The sequence below is a fragment of the Erinaceus europaeus genome, chromosome 2 (assembly GCF_950295315.1).
Source record: "Erinaceus europaeus chromosome 2, mEriEur2.1, whole genome shotgun sequence".
Classification (NCBI taxonomy): domain Eukaryota; kingdom Metazoa; phylum Chordata; class Mammalia; order Eulipotyphla; family Erinaceidae; genus Erinaceus; species Erinaceus europaeus.
This window is the reverse complement of record NC_080163.1, coordinates 120708025-120730156: the sequence shown is the minus strand read 5'-3', so window position 1 is coordinate 120730156 and position 22132 is coordinate 120708025. Positions and strand designations below refer to the sequence as shown.

The following is a 22132-nucleotide window of genomic DNA, read 5'->3' as shown; positions in this document are numbered from 1 at the left end:
CCCAACTGCCCAAGTTCCTCTTTAACCATGGGCACTATTCTTCTAGATTGAACAGGTGTATGCCCAGCAGCTGGTGGAAGAAGCAAGAAAAAACTGTGGAGTGGGAACCCTGGTGCAGCCTGAGGATCCACAGTCAGATCATGTCTTCCGGGTGTTTCCAGATATATGTGCTTCACACCAGAGACCCTTTTTCAGAGAAAACCAGCAGATCACAGTTTAAGTCCTAGGCCACCCCCACCCCCCACCCCGCACACATACACCCAGGTCTCGCATTTCTTCATTACAATTACTGTTGTAATTATTTAAGGATGTGGGTTTTTGGACCCAGGTGGGACCACCTCGCTCTGCTCTTAATTTAGTAAGGGCATGCACAGAGGACTCCATCTTGTAGCCATGCGTTCCCCTGCTCAGATGCAAAGGCTGAAACTTAACCAGCTAACTGGTCTGGATGCTGTCACTGCAACACAGATACAAACATGTACTTGTTGCATTCTACTCTAATGATCATTAGTTGCCTAGAGTCTGTCAACCATTGGGGGCTACTTTTAGGGGTGGGGAAGACTTGGAATATTACCAGCAGGTAGCTGCTTCTGGGACCCAAACTCAGTGTGTAATAACAACTTGTGAGAAGAAGACTATTCTTGCCTTTATCTTTTGTCAGAGCAACAGATTTATGATTCCATAGATTTGGTTAGATGTAAAGTGTCTTTTTGCTTGGAAGTCTGTTCATAGGATTTAAAAATGGACATTAGTCTCTGTTTCATTAAGTGACAACTAAACTCTTAGCTTGATAGAAGGGTCTATGCCGGGGGCTGGGTGATAGTGCACCTGGTTAAGTGCACATAGTACAAAGTGCAAGGACTGGTGCAAGGATCCCGGTTGGAGCCTCTGGCTCCCCACCTGCAAGGGGTCACTGCAAGCAGTGAAGCAAGTCTGCAGGTGTCTATCTTTCTCTCCCCCTCTCTGTCTTCCCCTCCTCTCTCAATTTTTCTCTGTGCTATCCAACAACAGCAACAGCTACAACAACAAGGGAAAAAAGATGGCCACCAGGAGCAGTGGATTCGTAGTACAGGCACTGAGCCCCAGCAAAAACCATAGAGGCAAAAAAAAAAAAAGTATCTATTCATCCTAGAATTTGGGGTTGGGACAGAATCCCATCACAAAATGAACTGGTATATTTTTATCTGTGGATGATGAGAACATTCTCTTTTCACCTATGTTGCCAGGAAACTTAGAACTGAATTTATTATTATTTTTTAAATCAAACCACTGAAATACCTCTCTCTTTTCTTCTTCCCACATGCTTTTGACCTGCTTTAGAAATGCTTGTATTTTAAATTGCCCCATTGTAAACTGCTTTGAATCTTTTCTTTCTTCTTTTTTAATAAAGCGGGCAGAATATAAAGCCCCAGTTAAAAAATATTCAATAATTATGGCCTGGACAAGTATGTTGGATGTACTTTTGATCTGCTCAGATCTATCCCTTAGCTATTGGTGTTTCATGTGTGGTGTGGTGGGATGTACTGATGGGTGGGTGGGCCAGTGGTGGTGGTGGTGGTAATGTATTATTTCTATTGCCTTGACTGTGGGATGGACTCTGGTGGGAAGAATGCCTATTAGTACTTTCTGGGATTCAAAGTGGTTCTGCTCCACTCTGAACTCTGCTCTGCAATAGAGATAAGTTCTACACAGTGATTTTCCAGGGGAAAAGCCCCCGTGGTAGTCCTGGAGGTACCTGCCTGTTTTCTAGAAAGTCAGATGCATTTCACTGTCCTGGAACATGTCAACATGTTTACCTAAATCTGACACTGATCAGAAACTGGGGACAGAGGATTTAAATGATGGCTCAGAGGGCTGGCAAAATAGATCACTTGGATAGTGTGCTGCTTTGCCATGTATGAGACTCAGGTTTGAGCCCAACCCTGGCCCCCACCACATAGAAGGAAACCTTGGTGTTGCCTCTCTGTCCGTTTCTCCAAGAAGTAAAAAATAAAATAAAATGTTGACTTGATATAAAGGCCAGGGGTGGGGGTGGGGATGTCCATGCCTTCCCACCAATCTCCCAATGTGTGGGGTGATGTACCTCCAAGCCAATTTAGCTTTTTTTTTTTTTCCTAAAAAAAAAAAAGACCACGTTTTGTCAGGTTAGATTGTTCCTTATCTCAAGTGGTGTGCCTGGGATATGCTGGAGGAGACTGGTCATGATTGGATGCCCTCATGTGTGTCCTGTGGGCAGAGTTTGATGAATTTTCCAAATTGGTTCCATAGTTGTAGTTGGTGTAGACACCAGGCAGTTTGGGAGAGGGCTTGGGGTGAATCTGAGGTGGGGATCTTCTCTCTTCTCCTTCATACTCATTCTGACCACCACCATCACTGACTGAGAATCTTACACTGTGAGGGGAAATGTTCTCATCTGCCCATCTGCATTTTGAGAAGTAGGGATGAGTTGGGACTTAGGGAACAGTTGGGAGCCAAGATCACCCCAATTCAGTCAACCTGAGCTTCACAGCCATGATTCTCTTATTTATAATCAGACATGAAGAATGCCATTGACTTTTCCCACTTGCTTTGCTATGAAGGTGCTGCTGGCATAGCAGGAGTGAGATTTACCAATTAAAGGTCTTTTTTAAATTGTAGTTATTGTTGTTGTTATTGATGTCATTGTTGTTGGGTAGGACAGAGAGAAATGGAGAGAGGAGGTGATATCAGAGAGGGAAAGAGAAAGACAGACCTGCTTCACTGCTTGTGAAGCGACTCCCCTGCAGGTGGGGAGCCGGGGGCTCAAACCCAGATCCTTAAGCTGGTCCTTGCCCTTTGCGCCACCTGCGCTTAACCAGCTGTGGTACCGCCCGACTCCCCAATTAGAGGTCTTTTAATGTGCCTGCATTCACATGTGAATACAGGAAGTCTTCAGTTAAAATGGTACTTGCTCAGGACCCAGAGATGGCTCTTCCAGTAGAAAGCATACTTTGCCAGGTATCATGAGGATGCAGGTTCAACTCCCCAGCCACCTCATGGGAGCATGCAAAGGGGAAGCTTTATAAGTGAGGGAGCAGTGCTCTGGTGTCTTTCCTACTTACTCTCCTTTTTATCCTCTATCTTAAAAAAAAAAAATCCATCAGAAGTGAAGACAGGCTTGAAAACCCTCAACCAAACCAAACCAAACCACCACCACAGTAACAACAACACAACAAACAAAAACAAAACAAAAAGTCAAATGGCATTTCTCCCTTGATCAACACAACTAAGGAAGTATTGTATTTTTAAGGATAACAGTTCTTTTCTGAGATTTTCACAAGATAGTGATAGGCTCTTGTCTTTAGTTCCAATGGATGCTAAGTCACACATCTGTAACATGCTTAATGAATATTTATTTTTGTGTCCTTTTAAAAGGTATATTAATCTTTTTATTTTTGTTAAAATTAAAGTTTTTTTAAAAAACAAAACTGGTGTTTTTTTTCTGTTTATTTTTCATTTCATCTTCTGTTTATTTTTAAAGTTTCTGTCAAATATTTGATTGTTTTCACTCAGTTCTAGGTTCTCTAAAGGGGGAATTAAATGGCCTGGGTAGTTGCTAAGTGGGTAGAATGAAGGATGTGCACGCATGGGGTCCTGAGTTCAATTCCCAGTACCACATATGACAGCTATGTTCTGACTTCCCTTTCTTTCAGAAAATAAATAAAAAATAAAGAGACTAAGGGACCAGGAGATAACTTAACCAGTAGAGTATACACTTTACCGTGAGAGAGGACTTGAGTTCAAGCCTCTGGTCACCACATGGGAGTGTTCCAGCAGTATTGGAAAAGAAGAAAGAAAAACTTGCCTGAGGCTGGAGAGAGCACCAGATTTTCTGAGCTGACAGATTGGCCAGCTCCTCTCCCATGGATTAGCGGCCTCCCTGAGATTTATTCATCTGTTCTGGGTTGAGGGTTTCTAGAAAATGTTATCAGAGCCCTGAATAAGAACTAACTTTTGAGATAGAGATAATTAGCTTCTCGGACATTGAGGGGGGAATTTGTGAGGTAGATTGATGAGACATTCTGGAAAACAAGCCACTTTTGTTCTTTTTATTTTATTTTTTCATTCCGATTGTTTATTTTTTTTACTGCCACCATGGTTATTATTTGGAGTTTGGTGCCTACAAGATGAGCCCAATGCTCCTGGCAGCCTGTCCCTTCCTCCCTCCCTTCCTTCCTTCCTTCCTTCCTTCCTTCCTTCCTTCCTTCCTTCCTTCCTCCTTCCCTTGCTTCCTTCTTTCTCCCTTTTCTTCTTTCTTCCTTCTTTGCTTCTTTTTCTTCTATTTTTTATTTTTTATTTTTTCCTTCTTTTCATTTGATACGGAGAATTTGAGAAGGAAGGGGAATATAGAACAGGAGAGAGAGAGAGAGAAAGAGGAGAGGAGAGGAAAGGAGAGAGAGAGAGAGAGAAGAGGAGAGAGAGGAGAGGAGAGGAGTGGAGGGAGAGAGGAGAGAGAGAGGAGAGGAGAGGAGTGGAGAGAGAGAGGAGAGAGAGGAGAGAGAGAGAGAGAGAGAGAGAGAGAGAGAGAGAGAGAACTTGCAACACTGCTTCATCACTTGTGAAACTTCCCCCTTATAAGTAGAGATCAGGGACTAGAACCCAGATTCTTGTGCATGGTAACATTTTCTATACCAGGCAATCTACTGCCTGACCCTTATTCTTTGTACTTTAAGAACATTTTAAGGGGTGGGAAGATGGCTCAGTAGGTAGAGTATGTGTCTTACCATGTATGAGGGCCTGAGTTCAAACCCTTGGAATACCACTTGGGAACGTCTTGGAGCATGGACAGCTGTGGGAGAACTTTATGGATGGTGGAGAGGATCTCTCTCCCTTTTTTCTCTTTGACCATATAGACTAAAAACTGGGCCAGGGAGTCCACTTGGTGGTATTTGTGAGACACTCAGTTTATTCTCAGAGCCATATAAAAACCTTTTAAGAAGGGTTGGGTGGTGGCACACTGGGTTAAGCACACATAGTGCAAAGTGCAAGGATCCTGGTTTGAGCCCCTGGCTCCCCACCTGTAGGGTGGTCATGTCACGAGTGGTGTTGTAGGTCTGCAGATGTCTATCTTTCTCTCCCCCCTCTGTCTCCCTGGCTCTCTCATTTTGTCTCTGTACCATCCAATAAGATAGAAAAAAAGGGAGTCGGGCAGTAGCGCAGCAGGTTAAGCGCATATGGCACAAGGACTGGAGGAAGGATCCCTGTTCGAGCCCCTGTCTCCCCACCTGCAGGGGACTCGCTTCACAAGCGGTGAAGCAGATCTACAGATGTCTATCCTTCTCTCCCCCTCTCTTCTTTCCCTCCTCTCTCCATTTCTCTCTGTCTTATCTAACAATGAGGACATCAATAAAAACAATAATAATAACTACAACAACAATAAAAACAGCAGCAAAGACAACAAAAGGGAAAATAAATAAATATAAATTAAAAAATAAAATGATAGAAAATAAAATGGCCACCAGGAGCAGTGGATTTGTAGTATAGGCACCAAGCCCCAGCAATGACTGTGGAGGCAAAAAATAAAATAAAATAAAATAAAATAAACCATTTCTCACCAAGTAAGGTAAATAACTATATAGGAAGATGCTCAATGTTATAAGTCATTCGGGGTATGCAGACTAAAACAAGGAGATTCTACTGCACATCTATGGAAAAGTCTAAACTACAAAAAAGTAATAAATTAGATGACTTCAACTGCCAGATTCTGAGTGATTGCCCTCGGTGCACTAAATTACAAAATCCATCTGGAATGCAAAATTTTTATTTTTCTTTGCCATGTCCAGATGGATGGGTCCAGGTGACCTGGTGAGCTCTAGTCACAGTGGAGGAATTCTCTGGAAGAGGCTGATAGGCAGACGTTTCTCTATGTCCCAAGGACTCTTCCTCTCCATGTAGAAGAGATCTGGGAGCAGGAAGAATTTATGTGTGCATGATTCAGGTTTTCCATGATTACAAGTTTTGCAAATCAGCTACTCAGAAATATTTAGATATTCTTTCTGAAGAATATACTATAATTAATGACTGCACTTTTCACAGCTCAGTGGGCTGGCAGTGGGGGGAGAGCTAGTTTCTCAGAGGAAAGATCTGCTGCATTTGCCAAAGTAGGAGGAAACAGTGAATGTCTTGACCCAACCCAACTTAAATAGCTTTAGTGAAGAGAGTGTGCACTGGTTCTCTCTGGGTTTTCAGTCTTCATGGCGTCCTCTGGGGATGTATCTCTTCTTGTGGCTTCTAACTTAGGAAGTTGAAAGCTGTTTTGATTTACTTATAAATTTTGCAAGTGAGAGTTTAAATGTAAAATATTTATTAACAAAAGAGAGAGGGAGGGACAGAGAGAGAGAGAGAGATCAGAGCATCATTCAGGCACATGCAGCACAGTAGTTTGAACTTGGGAACCTCATACTGGCAAGTCTTGCACTCTACTGCTGTACCACCTTCCAGCTGTGTGATCAAAAGTTAGTTGGTACAGTGGGGATGATTTTTCTCTGCTCCACAATATTCGGGGGATGGGTGAGCTGGCTGCACAATGCATGGGTGGTGGTGGAACCATCTATAGACTTTTCATTCCACATTTCTGATGCTGGGGCCAGGAGGATGGGAAGGTGGCACAGCTAGAGCTATTTTCTGGAATACTGACATATAGCTTCTCCGTGGAGTTTGAACTTCCTCCCAATATGGAAACCATGGTGCAGTACAGTAAAAGAAGGGGTAGCTGAATGTCTGTTTAAGACCCAGCCTCAAGCACCATTCAACATACCTTCTGTACACTCTTAGTCTAAGCAATCGCAAAGCCAGTAAGATTCAGTAGGGCTAGAGACTCCATTTCTTGGGGATGAGTCAAGAAGTTTGTGAAGGGAGGAAGGAGATGGAACAAGAGAACTACTGAGGCCAGCAGAGTCAGCCCCTAGAGGTGAAGGAGCTTGAATATTCATCCATTTGTTCCTCCCTCCCTCCCCCATCCTTCCTCCTTTACCTCCCTCTTTCTCTTCCATCTGTAGGTAGGGGACTGCTCCCTGCACCCAGGGTGTTAGGGTGTTATTTATTTGGTATTTCCAGGCAGACACCCTCCCCCACTGCAGAAGGAGTAGATTCTGGTAGTCAAAGAAGTTATGACACAGCTACTGGTGGAATATCCAGAGTCAGACAGCCCTCTGTAGGTTCCAACTCAGTCTGATGTATTCTTGGGAAAATAACTTAGTCCTTCTTTTTCTTAAAATCCTCACCTGTAAAATGAGGGTAATTATATTAATTATTGTGAGGACTAAATGATTTAATAAGTAACAATTTTAAAAATAAGGGCTGGAGTATCCTGGTACACAGCACAGTGAATAACATGTTGGACTCTCAAGCATGAGATGCTGAGTTTAACATCCAACATTTCATGTGCCATAGTGATGCTTTTGTCCCCTCTCTCCTCCTCTTCATTTTCCTCTTCTCTTTAATTTTTTATTAAAGAAAAAAAATCTTTAGGTTGGGGAGACAGTATAATGGTTATGTAAAAGGATTTCTGTGGGGGTCCAGCGGTAGCACAGTGGGTTAAGTGCACATCGTGCCAAGCACAAGGACCAGTAAGGATCCTGGTTCAAGCCCCTGGCTCCCCACCTGCGGGGGGGGGGGGGGGCACTTCACAAGCGGTAAAGCAGGTCTGCAGGTGTCTGTCTTTCTCTCCCCCCTCTCTGTCTCCCTCTCCTCTCTCTATTTCTCTCTGTCCTATCCAGTAACAGCAACAGCCACCCATAAAACTATCAGCAGACTTCTCCACTCAAACTCTAAAAGCCAGAAGAAAATGGCAAGATATCTATCAATCCCTCAATGAAAAAGGGTTTCAAAGCAACGATTGCTACCTCAACATGCTTCACCTCAGAATGTATCCAGAGACTTCACGTGTGGAATGACAACCCTTCAGCATCATTACTCGGGTGAGACCTTTCCTTTAATAGTACACTCTAATTTCATCTCAGGTAGTTCACTTTCTAACAAAGTCCCATAACCTAGATATACACCAGTTTCTGTGAGAGAGAGCTTATGTGCACACGTATCCATAAACTACTGCAAAATATATACCTGAAAGCAGGACTACACTAGAGTTTGCAGTGAGTACCTCCCTAACACTTCCTCTCCACTATTCCAAGCTTGGGATCCATGATTGCTCAACAAATTGTTTGGCTTCATATGTTAACTCTCTTTTCAATCACCAGGTTCCAGATGCCACCAGGATGCTGGCTAGGCTTCCCTGGATTGAAGACCCCACCAATGTGTCCTGGAGCTCAGCTTCCCCAGAGTCACACCCTACTAGGGAAAGAGAGAGGCAGACTGGGGGTATGGACCGACCAGTCAACGCCCATGTTCAGCGGGGAAGCAATTACAGAAGCCAGACCTTCTACCCTCTGCAACCCTCAACGACCCTGGGTCCATGCTCCCAGAGGGATAGAGAATGGGAAAGCTACCATGGGAGGGGGTGGGTTATGGGGATTGGGTGTTGGGAATTGTGTGGAGTTGTACCCCTCCTACCTTATGCTTTTGTTCACTAATCCTTTCTTAAATAAAAAATTAAAAAAAAAAAGAAAGAAAAAGGGTTTCAACCAAGAAAGAATAATATATCCTACTAGACTTTCATTCAAACTAGACAAAGGGATCAAAACCTTATCAGACAGGCAACAGTTAAAGGAGGCAACCATAACCAACCCTGCCCAGAAAGAGGTTCTAAAAGACTTCTTATAAACAAGAACATCACCATAATACTGGCCATATATCAGAGCAGATGAAAAATTGTTGGATACTGGCACTACAATACATTAAATCCATAATATCAATAAACGTCCATGGCTTAAACTCACCCATTAAAAGGCACAGAGTGGGAGGATGGATCAGAAAACACAACCCGGGAGCTCCAGTGGTGCAATCAGTTAGTGTGTGGTACTTATACAGAAAACACAACCCAACCATATGCTGCATGCAAGAATCCCACCTGACCCAACAAGACAAACACAGACTTAAAGTGAAAGGATGGAAAACTATCATACAGGCTAATGGACTACAAAAAAGGGCAGGAACAGTCATTCTCATCTCTGACAGAATAGACTTTAAATTAAATTAAGTAATAAAAGATAGGCAAGGCAATTGCATAATGATTAGAGGATCAGTCAACCAAGAAGATTTAACAATTATTAACATCTATGCACCCAATGAGGGACCATCTAAATACATCAAAAACTTACTGAAAGAACTACAAAAATACATCAATAGTAATAAAACAATAGTGGGAGGCTTCAACACCCCACTCTCACAGTTAGATCAATGAAGCAGAGAGATAAGAAAGAAATAAGAGAATTAAATGAAGAGATGGACAGACTGGATCTCCCGGACATTTTCAGAGTTTTTCACCCCCAAAACCAGAAGTACACATTATTTTAAAATCCACACAGCACATCCTCAAGGACAGAACACATGTTAGGTCACATAGACAGTATCAACAAATTCAAGAGCATTGAAATCATCCCATGTATCTTCTTAGACCACAGTGGAGTAAAGCTAACATTCAACAACAAACAGAAAATTACTAAAATTCACAAAATTTGGAAACTCAACAACATACTGCTTAAGAACTGCTGGGTCAGAGAGGCACTCAAGCAAAAAATTCAAATGTTCCTGGGAAAAAATGAAAATAAGACACAAGCGATCAAAATATTTGGGACACAGCTAAAGCAGTATTGAGAGAGAAACTCATAGCCATACAATCATACATTAGAGAACAAGAAAAAGTTCAAATAAACGACCTTACTGCATGCCTTACGGACTTAGAGGAAGAGGAACAAAGGAACCCTAAAGCAACCAGAAGGACCAAAATCACTAAAATTAAAGCAGAAATAAACAAAATAAATAAGAGAACCATACAAAAGATCAATGAAGCCAAATGTTGGTTCTTTGAACAATTAAACAAGATTGACAAACCCCTAGCCAGACCCACTAAAAAAAAAAAAAATGGAGAAGACTCAAATAAATAGAATTGTAAATGATAGAGGAGATACCACAACTGACACCACAGAAAGCCAGGAAATCATGTGAAACTTCTACAAAGAACTATACTCCACTGGGAGTCAGGCTGTAGTGCAGCGGGTTAAGTGCAGGTGGTGCAAAGCGCAAGGACCAGCGTAATGATCACAGTTCAAGCCCCCGGCTCCCCACCTGCAGGGAAGTCGCTTCACAGGTAGTGAAGCAGGTCTGCAGGTGTCTGTCTTTCTCTCCCCCTCTCCGTCTCCCCCTCCTCTCTCCATTTCTCTCTGTCCTATCCAACAATGATGACATCAATAACTACAATAATAAAACAAGGGCAACAAAATGGAATAAATAAATAAAAAATATAAAAAAAGAACTATATGCCACCAAGCTAGAGAAACTGGAAGAAATGGAAGAATACCTAGCAACATATGCCCTTCCAAAACTGAACCAAGAAGAACTACAAAACCTAAATGTACCAATCACAGATAAAGATATTGAAAGAGTTATTAAGAATCTTCCCTACAACAAAAGTCCTGGACCAGATGGCTTTACAAATGAATTCTACAAAACCTTCAGGAAACAGTTAATATCTATACTTCTAAAGCTCTTCCACAAGATTGAAGAAACAGGAACATTCCCTTCCACCTTCTATGAAGCCAACATTACCCTGATCCAAAAGCAGACAGGGACACACACACAAAAAAAGGAAAACTACAGACCAATATCTCTGATGAACATAGATACCAAAATATTAAACAAGATCCTGGCCAACTGGATACAGCACTATATCAAAAAGATTGTTCATCATGACCAAGTGGGATTTATCCCAGGAATGCAAGGCTGGTTCAACATACGTAAGTCAATCAATGTTACCCACCACATCAATAAAAGCAAAACCAAAACCACATGCTTATCTCAATAGATGCAGAGAAAGCCTTTGACAAACCCAACACCCAATTCATGCTCAAAACACTACAAAAAATGGGAATATTTGGGAAATTCCTCAAGATAGTGGAGTCCATATACAGCAAACCTACAGTCGACATCATACTCAATGGACAGAAGCTGAAAGCATTTCCCCTGAGATCAGGGACTAGACAGGACTGTCCATTATCACCATTACTCTTCAACATAGTATTGGATGTTCTTGCCATAACAATCAGGCAAGAGAAAGAAGTCAAAGGAATACAGATTGGAAGGGAAGAAGTCAAGCTCTCACTATTTACAGATGACATGATAGTATACATATAAAAACCTAAAGAATCCAGCAGAAAACTACTGGAAGTTATTAGGCAATATAGCAAGGTGTCAAGCTACAAAATCAATGTATAAAAATCAGTGGCATTTCTTTAAGATGCAAACACTAAATCAGAAGAAGAGGACATCCAGAAATCACTCCCATTCACTGTTTCAGCAAAATCAATAAAATACCTAGGAATAAACCTGACCAAAGAAGTGAAAGACTTGTATACTGAAAACTATGAATCACTATTCAAGGAAATAGAAAATTATACCAAGAAATGGAAAGATATCCCATGCTCATGGATTGGAAGAATTAATATAATTAAAATGAATATTCTCCCCAGAGCCATATACAAATTTAATGCGGTAACCATCAACGTCCCACCAAGCTTAAGAGAATAGAACAAAAACTACAGTCACTTATCTGGAACCAGAAAACACTTAGAATTGCCAAAACAATCATGAGGAAAAGAAACAGAAACGGAGGCATCACAAACTATATATCGAGATATCAAACTATATTATAAGGCGATCATCATCAAAACAGCCTGGTATTGGAACAAAAATAGGCACACAAATCAGTGGAACAGAACTGAAAACCCAGAACTAAACCCCTATACCTATGGACATCTAATATTTGATAAGGGGCCCCAAAGTATTAAATAGAGAAAGGAAGCTTTCTTCAATAAATGGTGCTGGGAAAACTGGGTTGAAACATGCAGAAGAATGAAGCTGAACCATTTTATCTCACTAGAAACAAAAATCAACTACAAATGGATCAAGGACATGGATGGTAGACCAGAAACTATCAAATACTTAGAGGAAAACATTGGTGGAACACTTTCCCACCTAAACCTCAAGGACATCTTTGATGATACAAACCCAGCTGCAAGGAAGACTACAGCAGAAACAAATCAATGGGACTACATCAAATTGAAAAGCTTCTGCACAGTCAAAGAAACTATCACACAAACAAAGAGACCACTGACAGAATGGGAGATCTTCACATGTTATACGTCAGACAAGAGACTAATAACCAAAATATACAAAGAGCTCAGCAAACTTAGCAACAAAAAAGCAAATGACCCCATCCAAAAATGGGCAGAGGATATGAACAGAACATTCACTACAAAAGAGATCCAAAAGGCTAACAAACAAATGAAAAATTGCTCCAGGTCACTGATTGTCAGAGAAATGCAAATAAAGACGACACTGAGATACCACCTCACCCATGTAAGAATGGCATACATCAAAAAGAACAGCAGCAACAAATGCTTAAGAGGTTGTGGAGACAAAGGAACCTTTTTGCACTGCTGGTGGGAACATTAATTGTTCTAATCTCTGAGGAGAGCAGTCTGGACAACTCTCACAAGGTTAGACACAGACCTTCCATATGACCCAGTAATTCCTCTCCTAGGGATATACCCCCAAGGACTCCATAACATCCAACCAAGAAGATATGTGTACACGTATGTTCATAGCAGCACAATTTGTAATAGCTAAAACCTTGAAGCAACCCAGATGCCCAACAACAGATGAGTGGCTGAGAAAGCCATGGTATATATACACAATGGAATACTATGTAGCTATTAAGAACAATAAACCCACCTTCTCTGACCCATCTTGGATGGAGCTAGAAAGAATTATGTTAAGTAAACTGAGTCAGAAAGATAAAGACAAATATGGCATGATCCCACTCATCAACAAAATTTGAGAAAGAAGAACAGAAAGGGAAACTCAAAGCAGGATTTGACTGAATTTGGAGTAGGCACCAAAGTAAAAACTCTTGGTTGAGGGTGAAGGTGGATGTTCAGCTTCACGGGCTGGGGAGGTGGGGGGGAGGATGGGATGGGACACAGTCTTTCCGTGGTGGCAATGGTGTTTATGTACACTCCTATTAATTTGTAGTCATATAAATCACTACTTAATTAATATGAGAGGGTAAAAATTAATTGAATGTCTCAGACTTTTTAATGCACAGACCATAGGCTGAGTCTTCGATATGTTGACGCTCTTAAAAGCTTAGACCAGGGTGAACAGAAGCAACTGGTGGAACAGCTATATATAAATAATGTCAAAAGACATAAACTTGGTGATGTTGGGTATGATACAGCAAATCCTAACAAAGGGATATTTCAAAGTTAACCCAATGGCCAAAAAATGTGATTATAGTATTAACCATCTATTGCCTTCTTAAAACCCAAGACAGTAGGAATCTCCTACTTCCTCTATAGAGCCTATATTTCCCCCAGTCCTGGTGCCTCTAGGATGGAGCTCACTTTCCTGCATGCTCCTCTCAATTCATACCAAATGATATTGCATCCACTGATCCCAACCTAGTCAATGCAATGAGTACCTCCTCAGAATGTTTCACTTCAGACTGTGTCCACAGATGTCAGGCGTGGAATGTCAACCCTTCAGCCTCATTACTCAGATGAGACCTTTCCTTTCATAGGATTCTCTAATTCCATTTCAGGTGGTTCAATTCCTAATAAAGTTCCAAAACCTAGATATAGACCAGGTCCCATGAGATAGAGCATATGTTCACATGTATCCATAAATTAGAGCAAAATACATACCTGAAAGCAAAAGTACACAATAGTCTGCAGTAAGTCAGTATAAAGTTCATAATGAAATAGTGTCTACTTAGACTTATACCCTCCTCACCTACTTCCTATTACAGTTCTCTCACTCACTCCAAAGCTAACCTTATCAAAGCAAGGATTGCAAAAGCTGAATAAGGGCAAGAGACTGGCATACTTTAACAATGATTCTTTAGTCACTATCAGGCCACCCCATCAGCTGGGGCTGTATTCAGGGAGTACTGAAATTCCCAAACAGGCATGATGGGCCTAGACCTCGAATAAATTCCTGTCTTCATTGTTATTGGTCATCTCTATCAGGAACGACAAAATTGACCCCTTTGTGGACCCCCATTAGACCTAGACATCAACTTGGATCAACAATGATAGAGAATGTTCCATTCCCTGAAGGGAGGCTGGACAACATACTCTATGCTACACCTGAGGAAGATGGGTCCTGATATTGGGGCAGCTTGGAATGTTCCTACTCATGACCACAGAATATGAGCTCAGATCTACAGGGATGCAGAGTTCACATAAGCTAATAATAATAATATTATTATTATTCACCTAATATTACTCACGTAATAATAATATTCAGCTAAGCTGAATATGGGCCCCAGATCAGATCAAATCGATGGAGTTTATAGTCAACAATATTTATACACCTTTCCCATATTTCGGAGCTACTCTTCCCTGATACAACTTTCTGGTCCTTTTCCCAGCCATGACATCATCTCCCCAGACAATAACTTGGATCCACCTGCATATCAGATTTCAGGCTCAGAGGGAAAAAAATAAAACTAGTATAGCCACAGGACCTTTAGAATATAACTAGAATATTCCTACTAGCTATCTACAAAATGGAGACCCCCCCCCAACTCTTCATCTGCACTACTCCAGGCTTTAGGTTCATGATTAGTCAACAATTTGTTTGGCTGTATATGTTAACTCTTCTTTCAGCCACCAGGTTCCAGATGCTACCATGATGCCAACCAGACTTTCCCGGACAGACAACCCCACTGCTGTGTCCTGGAGCTCTGATTCCCCAGAGCCCTGCCCCACTAGGGAAAGAGAGAGGCAGGCTGGGAGTATGGATTGACCTGTCAACGCCCATGTTCAGCAGGGAAGCAATTACAGAAGCCAGACCTTCAACCTTCTGCATCCCACAATGACCTTGGGTCCATACTTCCAGAGGGATAAAGAATAGGAAAGCTATCGAGGAGGGCATGGGATACAGAGATCTGGTGGTGGGAATTGTGTGGAGTTGTACCCCTCTTATCCTATGGTTTTGTCAGTGTTTCCTTTTTATAAATATATATTTTTTAAAGATAGATACCTGCAGACCTGCTTCACTGTCTGTGAAGCCACTCCCCTGTAGGTGGGGAGCCTAGGGGTTCCAACTGGGATCCTTTCGCCAGTTTTTGTGCTTTGCGCAGAATGGAATTTCTTGTTTAATCCCTTCTGTTGAATAAAAACAAGGAGCACCTGCTTATTTACTTTGCTTTTAGTTTTTGGTCCAAAGCAGAGGGAACTGGGCTAATATTCATTGAATGAGTGATGAAGGTAGGTTGGTCAGCGCTCAGGTAATGATGGCAGCAGGTGAGAGAAGCAGATACAAGTGACTATTGGACATGAGCTAGAACATGAAAATGCAGGGGTCCAATAGGGGAAGTCGGAGGTTCAGGAAACTGCATATTCAGCATGGCCTGGCATATGCTCAGAACACCTGCTAGTTCCTTTCTGTCCTTATAGCCCTACAAAGAAACAGAAAACGAGAGTGATGCCATAGGGATCTGTAAGGATAAATAAATGAATGGAAGTTTTGCAGCATATAGCGCTGAGACAACACTCACTCAGAGAGACAGTTCCCCATTTTCCCAAAACAAAACTATGAGCTCAGTCTGTGCTTTATTCATCATGGGTGGGTTACTTCTTGCTGGAGAGACACAGAGTTGAAGAATGAAATGGAAGTGGGGCAACTGTATGCATGCTTGGGTATATTGGAGAAAACAAGGCATTTTACAAATATGTGCTTTAACTGGGAGGCCTGCCTTGTGGTTCTCAATACACAAAAAATGAAATTTGCCCTAATTTGACATTAGGTTTGGCATGAGACTATGTTTTTATCAAGATTTCTGAGATTCAGTCCTATGGCTTCTGACATTTTATGAGTTATACATAGGTAGAGGTACCTAGTATGTACAGTAACCACTAACTCTACCAGCTTATTGACTGATAAGGACTAGCAATGAAGACTCTAGAAAATAAAAATCTCTAAGGAAAACACTTAGAGGAAGGAGCTTTGGCCACTGTCTTGAAGAACCTTTCAGGGGGAAAAAATCACAGTGCCTTTAGCAGCCCTAGATGTTATCTCCGCATTCAGCATTTCCCTTCCCGCAGCTTCTGACCTCCTCCATGCTCCCCCTGTGTGACTCGAGGCATTGAGCAATCCTGGCCAGTTAGAAAATTCCGAGTCCATAAATAAAGTGACTGTTGCTTTGGTGTCTTTGCTCGTTTTCTCTGCGTCCCAACCAAGGCAGAAGGCAGTGTTTGAGGAAGCAGATGGCCTGGTCTACTGTACATTTCAGAATAGTTCAACTGCAGGCTGGTGGGGCTGTTGCATCACTGGGTCAGACAGGGACACAGGGCAGAAGGTGGGACCCCAGGGGATAGAACTGCCAGGCAGCAGACTTAGTGGTCCAAGGGCAGACCCCGAAGGGTGGTGAGGGTGGCATTTCAAGAGAAGGAGGAAGGAGGACACAGATTAGGAGAAAAGCTGAATTGCAACCCAGGTCCAGTATGAGCTATTGCAGATGGCATGTATATAGGCTGAGAAGGCAGACACAACCGGCTCAATCTTGATTCAATTGCTGAGTACCTGTGAGTCACTGGGGAGAAAATGTCCATTCCATGAATTTCAGTAGCTCTGGCTGTAAATTCTCCATCATCTATATTTCACAAGTATGCTGTGAGGATGATGTACGATCACCCATGGAAAGTGTTTAGTACATAGTGAGGATAAGGTCAGCTGCTGGGATGGCTGTAGAGACATCACTGGTGTGGGGGGGGGGCGGGTGCTGGGTCCTGGAACATGATGGCAGGACATAGAGGAGGACATAGAGGGGGTTGAACTGTTATGTGGAAAACTGAGAGATGTTACACTGTGCAGACTACTGTATTTCACTGTTGACGGTAAACTATTAACCCCCCCAATGAAGAAAAATATTTTATTTTACTTTTAATGAAAGAGATACAGAAAGAAAGAGACTGCTCAGCTTCAGTTTATGGTGCTGCTGGGGAATTGAACCTGGGACCTCAGAGGCTCAGGCATGAAAATCTTTTTGCATAACCTAATGACATCTGTTTAATGACAGTGATGTTCCAGCATCTGAGGTGTAGAGAGGGGTGGGGTCCACCCCTCCCTGGGGCAGGTGAGGTGGAGAGACACTTGAGAGATTGCTTGCTGATACAGAACAGTGACAACTAAGAGTTTCTAGAGGCCTGTCCCTCAGGCTGGGAGTATGGATCCACCTGTCAACACCCAAGTTCACTGAGGAAGCAATTACAGAAGCCAGATCTTCCACCTTCTGTACCACAATGATCCTGGGTCCATACTCCTAGAGGGTTAAAGAATAGGGTTAAAGCTAACAGGGAAGAGGATGAGATACAAAGTTCTGGGGGTGGGCATCGTGTGGAAATGTACCCCTCTTATCCTATGGTCTTGTCAATATTTCCATTTTATAAATAAAAATTAACAAAAAAAGAGGCCTGTCCCTGGGGCAGTTGAGTATCGGTGGGCATCTCTCTAAACAGATAGTGTTCTATGTCTGTCATGCTAGATGCCTTCCATTGTCTTAATACCCACTCTACTTACTCACTGGAGGCTGACCTCTGTGCACCAAGAACAGGCCTCCTGTTCTGTCTTCTCCAGGGCTCAGGCAACAGAGTCCTAGTATGAGAACAGAAGAGAGGAGCATTAGAGTGCTTGCACCCTGTTTTCTCATTTTTCTCTATTTTTCCCTGAGTTGGTGTGCCATTCCCCAATACCCTTCACCCTTTCCCCCAGTGATGCTTCTTCCTGGGCTCCAGGAAATATTCTTAAACCCTGTCCTTTTGGTTTTGACCACAGCCTGTCCTCGTTCCTGCATTTTGTCTTCTGGCTTCCCTACAGTGTCAGCTAATTTGACAAATTTGATCCACTGCCTGTAGTTGTAGATAAATGAGTCTACTTATTTTTAAAAAATGTTTTTGGTTTGCCTTATCTTTGAACATTTATTTATTGGATAGAGGCAGAGATAAATTGAGAAAGAAAGGGAGGAGAAAGAGAGAGAGGGAGAGAGATACCAACAGCACTGCTTCACCACTCATGAAGATTCCTCTCTGTAGATAGGAATTGGGGGCTTGAACCCCAGCCCATATTTTTTTCATTTTAAGTGAGCACTGCTCAACTCTTGTTTATGGTAGTATCTGGAATAGAACTTTGGAGCCTCAGGCATGAGAGCCTTTTTGCATATCATTAAGTTGTCTCTGCAGCCTTTTATCAGTTAAAAAAAGTTTATTGAAGCCCACACTTGTGCATTTATTTACATATTGCCTTGGGTGGCTTTCCTGCTAAAGTGGCAGAGTTGAGTAGTTGTAACAGACTTCAGGGCCCCCAAAGTCTAAAATCTTTACTATCTGGTCCTTTACAATGTTAGAGAAAATTTGTCAGGCTCTGCCTTATAGTTTACCCATACTGCACAGGTTTATCCCTTTCCAGATCCCCTCCATTGGGTCAATGGCTCTGTCTCTTTCTGTGACTGTAACACTCTAAGAGGCATTGATTCGCATTCTTTGTTCTACAGATGAAGAAACTGACACCCAGGAGGAAAGCGATTTTTGATTAGGTTAATAAAGGAATCTCAGAAAGGGAAAGAGTTGAGTTCCCAATTCAGGAGTCCAACTCGAGTCAGATGTAGCCAGTACATACCTCCTCACTTAAGTCTTCTGCTACACCTGGAATACCTGTACCCAAGAAGTCCCCCACCCTCACCTCTTCAGGCAGTTCTCAGAGTGGCAGAGACAGCATTTCACTTAGTTTCCTGCCTTTTTCTTTTTTTTTTTTTATAAATTTTTTTTCTTTTTTTATATTTATTTTATTTATTTATTCCCTTTTGTTGCCCTTGTTGTTTTATTGTTGTAGTTATTATTGTTGTTGTCGTTGTTGGATAGGACAGAGAGAAATGGAGAGAGGGAGGGGAAGACAGAGAGGAGGAGAGAAAGATAGACACCTGCAGACCTGCTTCACCGCCTGTGAAGCGACTCCCCTGCAGGTGGGGAGCCGGGGTTCGAACCGGGATCCTTATGCCGGTCCTTGTGCTTTGCGCCACCTGCGTTTAGCCCGCTGCACTACAGCCCGAATCCCTCCTGCCTTTTTCTTTTCACTGGCACTTGTGCTCATATCTTGCTGGCCTGGGTGGGACAAGTTTTGGTTTTAGAAGGTAACTTAATACATGACTTTTTTTTTTCTGCTTAAAGATATTTATTAATATTATTTTGGATAAGATAAAGAGAAATTGAGAGGAGAAGGGGATACAGAGAAAAGAGAAAGAGAGACAGCTGCAGTACTGCTTCACTGCTTATGATACTCCCCCCTAACCTATAGGTGGGGACCAGGGACTTGAACTTAGGCCCTTGTTCATGCAATGTTTGTGCTCACTCGGGTGTGCCACTGCCCAGCTCAGACACATGACTTTTTTATAGGTGCTCATTTTTGCAGCTAGGTCTCTGCAATGGAATGTGTTTTTTCTTGAATGTCTTAACTCTTGGGGGGAGGGAAAGACTTCTTATATCTGCATATGTCAGAGACACACTTCTCTTTCAAGGCTCTTTGGGAGTAGACCAGGAGACCTCTGAGCCTCCCTCTAGCTAGGGTTGAAGGAATTGTGGTTGTTAATTACCTGACAAGTATAATAATGCATTTCTCATAACTTTTTAGTGTCATCATTTTCTGTACTAGTCACTGGTTCTCAACTTAAGGTAAGTATCTCAGGGGACACTTGGCAATGTCTGGAGATATTTTCATTTGTCTCAGCTAGGAAGTTGGGTGCTACTGGCATCCAGTAGGTCTACTCTACAGAAAGTGCCTCAGCACAATTAAAATTAAGCCCCCCCCCCCCCCGAAAAGCAGCTTTGCAACAGACACTCATTTTCTTGAAAGGCAGACAGTGTCTTGCCTAGGTGAATGAAGAAGGCTGCCTGCCTTGGGAACCCAGTTTTAACATACTTCCTGTGTGCCCTATGGTAGGATGTGACATGGGGAGGAGGAAGAGGGGGAGGGTAGGGGAGGGGAAGGAGAAGGAGAAGGTGAAGGCGGGAGGAGGAAGGAAGAGGTGGGAGGGGGAAGGAGGAGTGTAGAGGAAGGGGAGTGGACTGGCCTAAGGGAAGGGACCTGGTCTTGGAGTAGGGGGGAATAGAGTGGGGGGAGAGGGAGTGGGGTGCATGTGGGGTGGCAGGTAGGAGCTCATCTGCAGGTCTCGGGAAGCACACCTGAGCCTTTGACTGTGGATCGCTTTGGGAGCAGTTACAGGGAAAGCAATGGTTCCAGACAGCCTAGTCTGTCTGACCACGACATAGCACATACCGTAGTCCCCCTCACTGACCTGGACACCTGCCCACAACCCCAGGGATGCCTGCAACCCCCTACTGCACCCAAACTTAGGTGTAGTTTCTTCTACACATGCGCACTTGCGATAAAGAGAGATTCAGACTCGAGGACCTTGAAGAGAACTAAAAAAATAAAAAATAAAATAAAATCAAGACACAGCAGCGGGCCACAGCAATGACGTCACCGTCTCGTTCTATAGTCACCCGCCAAACACGTCATCACACCCGCTCTCCCTTTCGCCTCTTGAGAGGAAGCAAGGCAGTGGCCATGACAAGAGGCAGGTGTGTATGACGTACGTATGACGTAAGCAGTCTTAGAGTCTGGCCGCATGGACGAGAAGAATCCCATCCAGACCAGCTGGTCTCGCGAGATTTCATCACACACCTCTGAAGAGCGCCAACTTAAAAACCAAGAATTGATTCTGGGGTTTTCCTGGACGATTTGCAGACCTCCATGTGGCTCCAGGTAGGATGTGGCCCCCTCGGGGGGTTTCTGTTTCCATAGTGACTCAGAAATCACCTTTCTTATGGGGAGTGAGACAGATCTACGCCCCCCCCCCCCCCCCCGCAGTACCGCTGGACCCTCAGCCCCTGTCGCCTTCACAGCGCAGCCGCGGCTGCAGGTGCAACTGTGCAACTGCCCTAAACTCCTCGACTGAGTCATGGTGGATGACGGTGATGTTGAGCTGGGAAGGGCTCAGGTGCAGTGACATCATGCTGGGAAAGGTCTGGGAGCCCTGAGGATGGGGACCCCAGGGGGTGTGTGCAGGCTCAGCTCAGGGGTACTCCAGGGGAGGGTGACTGCAAGGGTGGTGTGCTCTTAGGCAGCCTTGCCCCTCTTTGTACTTTTACTTCCACCTTGCCTCAAACCCAGAGCTGGTTCTCCAGCCAGCATGTGTGTCCGATTTCCCTGTCATCTCCCTGCTGTGGGGTGTCATTTACCTACACTGGCATTCATCACAACAGAACTTCCTTCAGCGGGTCGCTGCTCCATCATCTATCCTGGGTTTGCCTCAGGCTGTACCCAAGGTCCCTGGTGCATTATGGGTCACCCTCTCAGAGCAGTGTGTCTGGGACACAGGGATGTTGTGTCTTACTTAAATGTGTCTGTTCACACGGGATGTCATGTCCTGAGGCCAAGGGCCCACGTTCCCTAGTATTGGGTGCTCCCTCTGATTCTGTTGCAGCATTTCCTTGGCAGATGCTGTGTCCTGCTGTGGTCTTATTCTGTGTGTTTGTAGTGCTAGTGGAGCAGGGCATCTTGTGGTGCTTTTATGGGACAACCAAGGTCCTCCTTGACAAGGGTTCTTACAGGTTCTGCATGGAGATCCACCTGAACTGCAGAGTTACTATTGTTCTCAGTTGCAGTGCCAAGTGCAATGTCACATATTCTGAACCCCGTGCCCTAGCTCACCCAAGTGAGAGAAAGCTTACAGTTGCAAAGGTAACAGCATGTACCATGTAGACTGAGAGGGAACTCCCAGGAGCTGGGAGTTGCTGAATTGGAATTCACTCCTCCTCCCAGGCTTTCCTGATACCTAATGACTTCTGACCCCATCTCCAGGATCCTCAAATAGGATTCTGCCACCCCAAATTTGTCTATAGTCCTAGCTTCATTTGTTGTTGTTTTATGGGTCCCTGTC

General features: G+C 43.3%; 1 protein-coding gene across 3 annotated transcripts in view; it reads left to right on the top strand.

Annotated features, from left to right (window-relative positions):
• IRF8 (interferon regulatory factor 8) overlaps positions 1-8023 on the top strand; it is a 35933-nt gene extending 27910 nt beyond the window's left edge. For 2 of the 3 annotated variants that reach the window (XM_007531523.3, XM_016191751.2), the window contains exon 9: positions 47-3445. In XM_007531523.3, the coding sequence (XP_007531585.1) occupies positions 47-220 (174 nt within the window). In that variant the 3' untranslated portion in view covers positions 221-3445. Of the gene's footprint in view, positions 1-46; positions 3446-7736 lie in introns of those variants that run through there. The other variant, XM_060185057.1, reaches the window with a different exon arrangement.
• Positions 8024-22132: the final 14109 nt, after the last annotated feature.